Source organism: Onychostoma macrolepis, chromosome 16 (assembly GCF_012432095.1).
Source record: "Onychostoma macrolepis isolate SWU-2019 chromosome 16, ASM1243209v1, whole genome shotgun sequence".
NCBI lineage: Eukaryota > Metazoa > Chordata > Actinopteri > Cypriniformes > Cyprinidae > Onychostoma > Onychostoma macrolepis.
Window position 1 is genome coordinate 34,537,168 of NC_081170.1, and position 13,160 is coordinate 34,550,327.

At 42.1% G+C, this 13,160-nt stretch overlaps 1 protein-coding gene across 1 annotated transcript in view; it reads left to right on the forward strand.

Moving 5' to 3' along the window:
• The window catches only part of plecb (plectin b), a 145,200-nt gene extending 133,140 nt beyond the window's left edge, over positions 1 to 12,060 (forward strand). Inside the window, exons 33-36 of the mRNA XM_058746105.1 lie at positions 106 to 3,459; positions 3,692 to 10,785; positions 11,015 to 11,119; positions 11,262 to 12,060. Coding sequence (XP_058602088.1) covers positions 106 to 3,459; positions 3,692 to 9,808 — 9,471 coding nt within the window. The 3' untranslated portion in view covers positions 9,809 to 10,785; positions 11,015 to 11,119; positions 11,262 to 12,060. The remainder of the gene's footprint in view (positions 1 to 105; positions 3,460 to 3,691; positions 10,786 to 11,014; positions 11,120 to 11,261) is intronic.
• The last annotated feature ends 1,100 nt before the right edge of the window (positions 12,061 to 13,160 follow it).

Genomic DNA, 13,160 nt, shown 5'->3' on the forward strand with positions numbered 1-13,160 from the left:
TAAATAATAACAGAATTTTCATTTTTGGGTAAACTACTCCTTTAACACCCCGTCATGCTTAATCTTAATCATGATTTTCTTTACGATTTACTTCCACTAATACAGAAAGCTGCTGAGAAACTAAAAGCAGAAGAGAGGAAAAAAATGGCTGAGATGCAGGCAGAGTTAGAGAAACAGAAGCAGCTAGCTGAAGCTCATGCCAAGGCCATTGCCAAAGCGGAGAAAGAGGCACAGGAGCTCAGGCTCATGATGCAAGAGGAGGTTAGCAAACGAGAGATTGTTGCTGTGGATGCTCAAAGGCAAAAACAGAACATCCAGCTGGAGCTGCATGAGCTCAAAAACCTCTCCGAACAACAGATCAAATCAAAGAGCCAACAAGTGGAGGAGGCTCTACTATGCCGGTCCAAGATAGAGGAAGAGATCCGCATCATACGACTTCAGCTAGAAACTACATTGAAGCAAAAGTCCACTGCAGAGGATGAGCTCAGACAGCTTAGAGACAAGGCTGCAGAGGCGGAGAGACTTCGCAAAGCTGCTCAAGAAGAGGCTGAGAAACTTCGCATGCAGGTTAAAGAGGAGACCCAGAAGAAGCGGATGGCAGAGGAAGAGTTGAAGCTGAAGTCTGAAGCAGAGAAAGAGGCTGCTAGGCAGAAGCAGAGAGCCCTGGATGACCTTGTGAAGCACAAGATGCAGGCAGAGGAGGCAGAAAGACACATGAAGCAGGCTGAGATCGAGAAAGACAGACAAATCAAGCTTGCTCAAGACGCAGCTCAGAAAAGTGCCGCTGTTGAGCTGCAGAGCAAGCGCATGTCCTTCGTCGAGAAGACATCCAAACTTGAGGAGTCGCTCCGAGAGAAGCACGGGACTGTCATGCAACTGCAGGAGGAGGCAGAACGCCTCAAGAAGCAACAGGAAGAGGCAGACAAAGCAAGGGAGGAGGCTGAGAAAGAGCTTGAAAAGTGGAGACAAAAAGCCAATGAAGCCCTTCGTCTAAGGCTCCAGGCAGAGGAAGAAGCCCACAAAAAGACTCTTGCACAGGAAGATGCTGAAAAACAGAAAGACGAGGCTGAGCGTGAGGCCAAAAAACGGGCCAAAGCTGAAGAGTCTGCCCTGAAACAGAAAGACATGGCCGAGCATGAACTGGAGCGGCAGAGGAAGCTGGCAGAGAGCACAGCGCAACAGAAGCTCTCCGCAGAGCAGGAACTGATCCGCTTGAGGGCTGATTTTGATCATGCCGAGCAACAGAGATCACTGCTCGACGATGAACTGTACCGTCTTAAGAATGAGGTTAGTGCTGCAGAGCAGCAGCGGAAGCAGCTGGAAGATGAGCTTTCCAAAGTTAGAAGTGAAATGGACATACTTTTGCAGCTGAAGTCTAAAGCTGAAAAGGACAGCATGTCCACCACCGAAAAGAGTAAACAACTCCTGGAAGCTGAAGCTGCTAAACTGAGGGATCTTGCAGACGAAGCAGCCAAGCTCCGTGCCATTGCTGAAGAGGCAAAGAGGCAGAGACAGGTGGCTGAGGAAGAAGCAGCGAGACAGAGAGCGGAAGCTGAGAGAATTCTCAAAGAGAAACTTGCTGCCATTAATGAGGCCACTCGCTTGAAAACTGAAGCAGAGATTGCTCTAAAAGAAAAAGAGGCCGAAAATGAACGCCTGAGAAGGAATGCCGAGGATGAGGCTTACCAGAGAAAAGCTCTTGAAGATCAGGCAAGCCAGCACAAGCAAGACATTGATCAGAAGATCGAACAGCTCAAGAAGTCCTCTGAAGTGGAATTAGACAGACAGAAAACAATTGTGGATGAAACTCTCAAACAGAAAAGAATAGTTGAAGAGGAGATTCGTATCTTGAAAGTGAACTTTGAGAAGGCTTCATCTGGCAAGCTTGATTTGGAGCTTGAACTGAATAAGCTGAAGAATATTGCAGACGAAACACAAAAAAGCAAACTGCGAGCTGAGGAGGAAGCCGAGAAGCTACGCAAGCTTGCCCTTGAGGAAGAAAGCAGAAGAAGGGAGGCTGAAGAAAAACTGAAAAAGATTACTGCCGCAGAGCAGGAAGCCGCTCGACAGCGTCAGGCTGCCCAGGAAGAAGTGGAGCGTCTCAAAAAGAAAGCTGATGAGGCCAGAAAGCAAAAAGAAGATGCTGACAAAGAAGCTGAGAGGCAAATATTTGCTGCCCAAGAGGCTGCTGAGAAAGCAATTACAGCTGAACAGCAAGTCCAAAGTGTTCTTTTTCAGCAGAAGGAGGACAGCCTGGTACAGAAAAGGCTCAAGGAGGAGTTTGAGAAAGCCAAAAAGCTTGCCCAAGAAGCAGAAAAGGCCAAAGACAAGGCAGAGAAAGAGGCTGCCCTCCTCCGCCAACAAGCAGAAGATGCAGAGCGTCAGCGTCAGGCTGCTGAGGTTGAGGCAGCCAATCAGGCCAAAGCCCAAGAAGCCGCTGAGAGGCTCAGAAAAGAGGCAGAGCTAGAGGCAGAAAAGCGTGCCCAGGCAGAGGCAGCAGCGCTGAAACAGAAACAGCTGGCTGATGAGGAGATGGCTAGGCACAAGACACTTGCAGAGCAAACACTTAAGCAGAAATCTCAGGTTGAGCAAGAGCTTGCGAAAGTGAAACTGCGGTTGGATGAGACCGACAAACAGAAGACTCTCCTGGATGAGGAGCTTCATCGCCTTAAGGACGAGGTCAGTGATGCCGTTAAACAGAAAGCCCAGGTAGAGGAGGAACTGTTCAAAGTCAAGATTCAAATGGAGGAGCTTATCAAACTCAAGCTCAGAATTGAAGAGGAGAACCAGCGTCTCATCCAGAAGGACAAAGATAATAGTCAAAAATTCTTGGCTGAGGAGGCTAAGAACATGAAAAAACTTGCAGAGGACGCTGCCAGGCTCAGCATTGAGGCCCAGGAGACTGCTCGCCTGAGACATATTGCAGAGACTGACCTTGCCGAGCAAAGAGCACTTGCTGAAAAGATGCTTAAAGAAAAGATGCAAGCTATTCAGGAGGCTTCTAAACTTAGAGCAGAGGCAGAAATGCTACAGAGACAGAAAGACCTTGCTCAAGAGCAAGCTCAAAAGCTGCTTGAAGACAAACAACTGATGCAGCAACGGCTTGAGGAGGAAACTGAGGGCTTCCAAAAATCATTGGAGGCTGAGCGCAAAAGACAGTTGGAGATAACAGCTGAGGCAGAGAAGCTTAGACTTCAGGTGTCCCAGCTCAGTCATGCCCAGTCTAGAGCTGAGGAGGAAGCCAAGAAATTCAAGAAACAGGCAAATGAGATTAGTGCCCGACTTCATGAGACCGAGCTTGCCACCAAAGAGAAAATGACAATTGTTGAAACATTGGAAATACAGAGATTGGGCAGTAACAAAGAAGCAGATGACTTGCGCAAAGCCATTGCTGATCTTGAAAAAGAGAAGGCAAAATTGAAAAAAGAGGCTGAAGAGTTACAGAAAAAGTCCAAAGAGGTATTGTGTAAAAGATGGCATAAATTGCTGCTTATGTCATTGTTAACCCGCTCTCCGAAAACTAACATTGCTTAATTCAGTTCCTTTTTTTGTTACAAATGTTCCAATCTTTGATTATATTCCATAATGATTTCTCATTAATCTTAAAATAGATATTTACATAATTGAAAATGATTTGTCTGAATGTTTTCCAGCATTGTTTTAACTTTGTTCATTGTTTCTTCTTTTACAGACCGCAAATGCTCAGCAAGAACAAATTAAACAGGAGAAAACAATTCTCCAGCAGACATTTATGTCAGAAAAGGAGATGCTGCTGAAGAAGGAGAAACAAATTGAGGATGAAAAGAAGAGGTTAGAGAGCCAATTTGAAGAAGAGGTCAAAAAGTCAAAAGCCCTTAAGGATGAGCAGGAACGTCAAAGAAAACAAATGGAGGATGAGAAGATTAAACTGAAGGCCACTATGGATGCTGCTCTGATAAAACAGAAAGAGGCTGAACAAGAGATGCTCATCAAGCAGAAAGAGATGCATGAACTTGAGAGGAAAAGGCTTGAACAAGAAAGGGTTCTTGCTGAAGAAAACCAGAAACTACGTGAGAAACTTCAGCAGCTTGAGGTTGCTCAAAAAATCACTCAAGAGATTCACATCCAGACAGAATGCAAAAAAGTCCTCAATGGTCAAAGTATTTCTGATGAAGTTGACAGCACACATGGCTTCTCTCCATTATCCTTCAATGGCATTCGTGAGAAGGTCCCTGCAAGTAGACTTTTTGAAATAGGACTTTTAAGCAAAATGGATTATGATAAGCTCCAGAGCGGTGGCACCACAGTCGAAGAACTCAGCAAGACAGACAAACTTAAAACAGTTCTCCAGGGCAAGAACTGCATTGGTGGGCTGCTTGTGCATCCAAATCAAAAAATGCCCATCTATCAAGCCATCAAGGAGAAGAAGATTGCTCCTGGGACGGGGCTAGTGCTTCTGGAGGCACAGGCTGCTTCTGGATACATAATAGACCCAGTTAAAAACAAGAAACTCTCTGTCAATGAAGCAGTTAAAGAGAGTCTAATTGGACCTGAACTTCACAACAAGATGCTGTCTGCGGAGAAAGCTGTCACTGGCTACAAGGATCCATACACAGAGGCAAAGATCTCCCTCTTTGAAGCTATGAAGAAGGGTCTCATTGGGGAGGATCATGCCATCAGGTTGCTTGAGGCTCAGATAGCAACAGGTGGCATTATTGATCCAGTCAATAGTCATCGTGTGCCCAATGAAATAGCTTATAAGCAGGGTCAGTTTGATGCAGCCACCAGTAAAATCCTACAAAATCCAACAGATGATGTCAAGGGATTCTATGATCCAAACACCCAAGAAAATCTGATGTACCAACAACTACTAGAAAGGTGCGTCACTGATCAAGGAACAGGACTTCTTCTTTTGCCCATTTCTGAGGAGGCTTCTCAAAATGCCAGGATATTCACAGATGAGGAAACAAGAGATGTGTTTGACAAGACAACTGTGTCTGTGCCATTCGGCCGTTTTAAAGGAAAGACTGTGACCATATGGGAGATTATAAACTCTGAGTACTTCACTGAAGACCAGAAAAAAGATCTTATACGCCAGTACAAAACGGGAAAAATTACAGTTGAAAAGATCATCAAAATTGTCCTAACTGTGGCAGAGGAAAAAGAGAAAAAGAATGAGCTTGCCTTTGATGGCCTGAGAGCACCTGTACCTGCAACAAAACTTCTTGAATCAAAAGTTATTGACAAAGACCTCTATAACAAGTTGCAGAAAGGACAGCTGCTGGTAAAAGACGTGTCTGAGATGGAGCATGTGCGCAATGCCTTGAAGGGCACTAACTGCATTGCTGGAGTAATTATTGACTCAAACAAACAAACAATGTCGTTTTATGATGCCATGAAAAGAGACATGATGAGACCTGGGCCTGCTCTTAATCTCTTGGAAGCACAAGCTGCCACGGGATATGTCATAGATCCTGTTAAAAACCAAAAACTTACAGTAGATGAGGCTGTCAAAGCAGGTGCTGTCGGTCCAGAACTTCATGAAAAACTACTGTCTGCAGAGAGAGCTGTCACAGGCTATAAAGATCCTTACACTGGAAAAACAATTTCTCTGTTTGAGGCTATGAAGAAAGAACTGATCATGAAGGAACAAGGAATTCGACTGCTAGACGCACAACTGGCAACCGGAGGCATCATTGATCCTGTTCAAAGTCACCGTATTCCACATGACATTGCCTGCACAAAGGGCTGCTTTGATGATGCAACCCAGAAGTTTTTGAGCAGCCCAAGTGATGAAGTTAAGGGATACTTTGACCCAAACACTCAGGAATATCTCACGTATCCACAGCTTTATAAACGATGTGTCACTGACAAAAAGACTGGCCTTCAGCTTCTGCCTTTGTCTGAACAAGCTATCAATGCCAAAGAGGAGATTAAATACACTGATGCCCAGACCAAAGACGCAATGACTCAGGCAACTGTTGAACTTCAGAGTGGACCGTTCAAAGGGAGAAAAGTTACCTTATGGGAGCTCATTTACTCTGATTATATCACTGAAGAGCAAAGGCTTGACCTAATAAGGCAATACAGATCTGGGAAAATGACAATTGAGAAGATTATAAAGGTTTTAATTGAAATTGTTACTAAAAAAGATGCCAAGAAACAAGAAGAGGGCTGCTTTAAGGGACTTAGGGCACCAGTTCCAGCCAAGTCATTGTTTGACTCCAAAATCATTGATAAGTCTACCTATGATTTGCTGGAACAAGGTAAAAAGACTCCAAAAGAGGTCAGCAAAAACACTTCAGTCAACAAGTATCTCCAAGGCTCTGAGAGCATTGCCGGAGTTTACCTTGAGCCTACAAAAGAGAAAGTTAGCATCTACCAAGCAATGAAAAGGAAATTCCTCAGACAGAACACAGGTATTGCCTTGCTTGAAGCTCAAGCTGCCACAGGATTCATCGTGGATCCATCAAGAAATGAATGTCTCACTGTGGATGATGCTGTTAAAGCAGGTCTTGTTGGCCCAGAGCTTCATGAGAAACTTCTCTCTGCTGAAAAAGCTGTCACTGGATATAAAGACCCATTCACAGGCAATAAGATCTCCCTATATCAAGCCATGGACAAAGACCTCATCCCCAAAGAACATGCCATGCCTCTCTTGGAGGCGCAACTGGCATCTGTTGGAATTATTGATCCAGTAAACAGTCATCGTATTCCTGTTGAGACTGCAATCCAGCGTGGATATGTTACCAAACAGCTGGCCAGCAGCATTGCTGAAAGCAAGTACTTCTCTGACCCTGCATCTGATGAAAATGTATCATACAAACAGTTGAAAGACAAGTGCATGGCAGATCCTGATACAGGCTTACATCTACTAAAGCTCTCCAAACCACAGGCCCCAACGGTTGTGGAGAAGACATACCTTTACAGTGAAGAACAAACCCAGAGTGATCTATCCAATACCCAGATTGACCTACCCATTGAAGGTCAGGGCTCTATGTCTCTCTGGGATGTCATGAATTCAAATCTACTACCTGAAGATCAGAGGGCTCGGCTTCTAGAAGAATATCGTTCTGGCAATATAACAAAAGAACGAATGATTATCATTATAATTGAGATTCTGGAGCAGAGAGAAATCATTAAAGGGGGGAGCACCCAGACCGGCAGCACAAGAAGACGTCAAATCACTATTGAAGATCTCTACAATGCCCGTATCATCGACCTTGAGACTTACAACCTGCTGAAGAAAGAGAATAAGACTATGCGGGATGTCATGGAGATGCAAAGTGTTAAGCAGTATTTGTATGGAACTGGCAGTGTTGCTGGTGTGGTGACTGATTCAAATTCCAAGATGAGCATTTATCAGGCAATGAAGAGAGAGCTGATGAAGCCAGACATTGCAGTGGCCCTCTTGGAGGCTCAAGCAGCCTCTGGATTCATTATTGATCCTGTCAGGAATGAAATGCTCACTGTAGACGAAGCAGTGCGTAAAGGCGTGGTGGGCCCAGAACTTCATGATAAGCTCCTGTCTGCAGAAAGAGCAGTCACTGGCTATAAGGACCCATATAGTGGAAAGGTGATCTCCCTCTTCCAAGCAATGAAAAAGGACCTTGTCCCAGAGGACTATGCCCTAAGGCTTCTTGAAGCTCAAACAGCAACAGGCGGCATCGTTGATCCAGAATATAACTTCCACTTGCCATCAGAGATTGCCACACAACGTGGATATATTAACAAAGAGACAAACGAAAAGCTCTCCGATGAGGTTAAAGGATACATCGACCCATTGACTGATGAAAATGTTTCATATTCTCAGCTTCTGAAAAGATGCAAGCTAGACAAAGATGGGCAATATCTGTTGTCTCTAGGAGACAAAAGACTGCTCTTCAAAGGTCTCAGAAAAGAAATAACAATCGAAGAGTTATTCCGCTCAAAAATCATCGATGAACAAACAGTCAGCAAGCTTAATGAGGGACTACTAACGGTGGAGGAAGTGAGCGATAGCTTGCGAAAATATCTTGAGGGCTCAAGCTGTATTGCTGGCGTGTTTGTGGAGTCTACTAAAGACCGACTATCTATCTACCAAGCCATGAAAAAGAATATGATCAGGCCAGGCACTGCTTTCGAGTTGCTGGAAGCTCAAGCATCCACAGGTTATATCATTGACCCTATCAAGAACCTCAAGTTAACTGTAAATGAATCAGTCAAGATGGGAATCGTCGGTCCAGAGTTCAAAGACAAGCTCCTGTCTGCTGAGAGGGCTGTAACTGGATATAAAGATCCTTATACAGGCAAAATGATCTCACTGTTCCAGGCTATGAAAAAGGGTCTGATTTTGAGAGACCACGGAATTCGTCTTCTCGAGGCCCAGATTGCTACTGGAGGAATCATTGACCCAGAGCAGAGTCACCGACTGCCAGTTGAAGTGGCCTACAACCGAGGCTTTTTTGATGAGGAGATGAACGAGATCCTCAGTGACCCATCGGATGACACCAAGGGCTTCTTTGACCCAAACACCGAGGAGAACCTTACCTACCTGCAACTGATGGACAGGTGTATTGTCGACCCGGACACAGGTCTTGTGCTCTTGCTTCTTAAAGAAAAGAAACGTGAGACAAAGAGTTCTTCCAAATCCTCTGTTCGCAAACGCAGAGTCGTCATTGTTGATCCTGACTCGGGCAAAGAGATGTCTGTGTATGAAGCCTACCGCAAAGGACTAATTGACCATCAGACTTACATTGAACTTTCAGAGCAAGAGTGCGAATGGGAAGAAATCACAATAACATCCTCAGAAGGGGTAGAAAAGTCTATACTCATTGACCGAAGATCAGGTCGACAGTATGACATTGATGATGCTATTGCAAGAGGTCTTATCGACCAGAGTGCAATTGAGCAGTACCGCGCTGGCACCCTTTCTATCACAGAATTTGCTGATATGCTATCTGGAAACATGAGTGGCTTCCGTTCCCGCTCCTCTTCCTTTGGTTCCACCTCCTCTTATCCAATGAGCCCCATACCTTCCATCAAAACCCCTGCAACTGTATGGAATGATCCAACCGAGGAGACCGGTCCTGTGGCTGGAATCCTTGATACAGATAGCCTAGAAAAAGTTTCCATCACTGAAGCCATGCGTAGGAACTTAGTGGATTCTATAACTGGCCAGAGAATGTTGGAGGCACAGGCTTGCACTGGTGGCATAATAGACCCATCTACTGGAGAGAAATTCTCAGTTACCGAAGCCACAGAGAAGGGTCTTATAGACAAGATAATGGTTGACAGACTCAACTTGGCTCAGAAAGCTTTCCATGGGTTTGAGGATCCTCGCACTAAAGTCAGAATGTCTGCTGCTCAGGCTCTCAAGAAAGGCTGGCTTTACTATGAGGCAGGGCAACGTTTCTTGGAAGTGCAGTATCTCACTGGTGGCCTTATTGAGCCAGAGGTTGAGGGACGAATCTCCCTAGAGGAGGCAATCAGGAAAGGTGCTATTGATGGCCGTACAGCACAAAAGCTCAGAGATGTGAGTGCTTACACAAAATACCTTACGTGCCCCAAAACCAAACTGAAGATCTCCTACAAAGATGCCATGGACAGAAGCATGGTTGAGGAGGGATCTGGCCTTAGACTTCTGGAAGCTTCATCAGTATCCAGTAAAGGTCTCTACAGTCCTTACAATGTCAGTGGTGCTGCATCTGCTTCTGGTTCTCGGTCTGGATCCAGGACAGGCTCTAGGTCAGGTTCAAGAAGAGGCAGCTTTGATGCTACTGGCTCTGGATTCAGCATGAACTTCTCCTCATCCTCATATACGTCCTCTGGTTACAGCCGCAGATTTTAAAGCCGGACCTCACAACAAACCTACCACATGGTCCTGCAGCTTTCATCATCAATGCTGACTCTATACACTACAGTTACATAAGACACAGAAATTAACTCAAGAAAAAAATAATCACTTTATTCTGCTTTGCATGTGTTTGGTATAGGAAAATGCATTCCAAAAACTACCATTATCTTTTTGTCTGGCGATGGTTAAGTTCCCATTTTATGTATTTTGGATGCCTAAGAACTATTGCCTGTTTAGCTTTAATCATAGTTGCCTAATTTAGGTTTATTTCAGTTCATATAGATTTTGCATATTTTGAAAGTGATATTTTTTTTTTCTTATTTTATACTACAGCATCTAAAATCAGGAAAAGTTCAAATACAGCAAATTACATTTTGGAGATTATTTTATTTTATTTTTTTCTTAAATCAAACTCTGATTAGACTGTATTTAATATTACTTACTATTACATTTCTACATGTTATTTTAGGGAATTCTTTTTATACTTAGGTTTATTTAAGCGTAATGTACCAGAAAAAAATACCAAGTTTTACAAAAAAAGTAATTAGATTAACAAAGAGTGTGGTTATTTTTACATATTTGTATAGATTTGATAGATGGATATATTAGAGGATGCTAGCCATCATATCAAATAAAAGTTGACGCTGGTTTCACAGAATGTAAAAAAAACACTACACCTATACATAAACACTAAAGGAGGAGCAAGCACTTTGTACAACAAGCCAATTTTAATGTCCCCTAAAACTGGATGTTATTTTTGTTAAGAAAGTCCATTTTTCATTTACTGGATCCAGTCCGTCTCCAAAGTCCTTTTCAAAACTCCTGACTACTCTATAAAGGAGTCCTCAAGGCCCAGATTTACTGTCAGTCCTCCACTGATGTGATATCCATTGAAGATTTCAGATGACTCAGGTGTCTGATCCATTCCTCACTCATAACATCTGGGCAGATCTGGATGAAATGTAGTACTTGTAAGTTGAACTAAATTTACATTTATTGCCGCTGTTTCCTAATGACCACATTGATTTTACTTTTCTATATTATTTTTATTGTCTCAACACCTATCAGCTTCTTTTTTTAATAAACTGATTGCCATACTGTATGTCTGCTCATTCTAAAGGATTTTTTTGACAGCATTAAGCCATATAAAAGTTCTTGTCGTTTATAGTGTATGTTTTGTCATGTTTTTTTCTCTCACAGAGATCATCGGTTACTAGATATGGACAACCTGATGATGCCTCGCATTTGGTCTTGGATCTGGAGATGAATGATGCTCATCAGCAGCCCACATTCTTAGACATTCAGGTATTTATGAAATATTCACCATCTCTCTATGATTTTGCCTTGTATGTACCTATGTTTGATATTTTTGTTTCCCTTCATTCACTGTTTTGTTGCCCTTTTGTCATTTTGTTGCTTCACAGTATATTTTTAATGTTGTTTTTAGAGCCTCACTGAGGGTTTCCTCCTTCCATTGCATCTGCCATTTGCATGAAGACACTAGGGCTACCTTGAAGTTTGCCTTGGATATCATATCAAGAACTGACACTTTAGTGGACTGCTCCTGTTTTCATCAGCTGGGAGCTGGACTTTGGAGTTTACACAAAATCATTCAAAACAACAAAAGAATTGGATCCATTAAATTGATCTTAATGTGGACTTTTATGTAGAATCTCAGAGTTCTATTGCCTACATTGTTTCTAGCCCCAATATGAATTTTTAAATAAAACACTCAATGCATTAGATACAGTATGCAAACCATTGTATTGCATTACACATTTACATAATACAATTAAATACTGATTACAACTTTGACTGAATGTATTTAGGCTCATTTAGCGTACGGCAATTTCATTTTTCATTTTTACATTTAATGTGCCAAAAAACAAACAAACACGTTTTGGTCATTTGTTGCCTCCCATGTATTTCTTTGCTTGTTTTTATATTAATTGTACTTGACTTGACTTGACTTTTTTCTTTCTTTTCTTTTTTTGTTCTTTTTTGATGTTGTATATGTAAAAACATTTTTTTTTTTTTTTGCATGTTTTACTAACTTGCTATAAAGCGTTCTAAAAAGATGAAGAATAGATTTTTGAATTTACACCAATATATGGAAGATTATATGAGTAAAAGATGTATGAAATACTAACTGGTGGATGAACTTTTTCCTTAAGAGATAGTGGTAATAAAGAGTGAGTTAATAACACTATACTCAAGTGTAAATAAATATTATTTTGGAAAGATCAGTTCCGGACTTTGTAGAGTTTGTGTTTTATCTTTTATCTTGTGTTTAATCTAAATGATCATCCGTGTCACTATGCCATTCCAATATATAAATGGTACAGTACACATATTTCTAGCAATCATATATCAGAATACTTTTACAAAGTAAGCGGTTAAAGAACAAAGATGAGTAATCACCAGACTGCTTAAACATACAGACATGGTGCTGATTAGAGTCAGTATTCGGGGGATGCTGTCCTCTGGGGGTAGGGGAGTGGAATGACAGGCTCAGATGACTTTATGTTAAATCTGTAGGATGAAAGACAGAACCCAGAGGGAGACACACTTATGGATGGCCTGCCTTTGTGCCAGTACACTGCTGACAGCCTCTCTGCTCCTCCTGCATTAACTGTGCCCATGCTGCATGATGGCGGCTCTATGGTATGTCTTCAGATCTGCAGAGAGATAGAATTATTATTTTTTAAATTAATTTATAAAAGCCTAACTGAAAATATTCCATATGCAAATAATAGTGAATTGTGAATGAATGAATAAGTATGTGCTTGTTGTGGTGTAATAAGCGTGTGTTCAGATGGTGTCCCTCTGTTTCAGGAAGCAGCTGCTCAGAAAGGAAGACGGTATGGGTAAACTAAACATATAATGTTCATTTCCCATTTTTATTTAATAATAAACCCCATATATTTTTTCAATTAAATTCCACAAATGTAATGTGTTCAGGCTGTAGGTCGTGTCTGAGCTAAAGGGTAAATAGTGTTATGTTATATATATTATTTAGATGATCCTTTCCCGTTCATGGAGATTTCACCTAAACTGCTATATATTATTGATATATTAATATCACTGACATGTTGAAGATACAAGCTCTGCTGCTGCTGATTACACTGGTCAAAAAAATTAAAGGAACACTTGGAAAACACAACAGATCTCAATGGGGGAAAATATCATGCTGGATATCTATACTGATATGGACTGGGTAATGTGTTAGGAACGAAAGGATGCCACATCATTTGATAGAAATAAAAAATTATCAATCTACATAGGGCTGAATTCAAGCCCTAAAAATCAAAGTGAAAAAATGATACAGCAAGCTAGTCCATTTTGC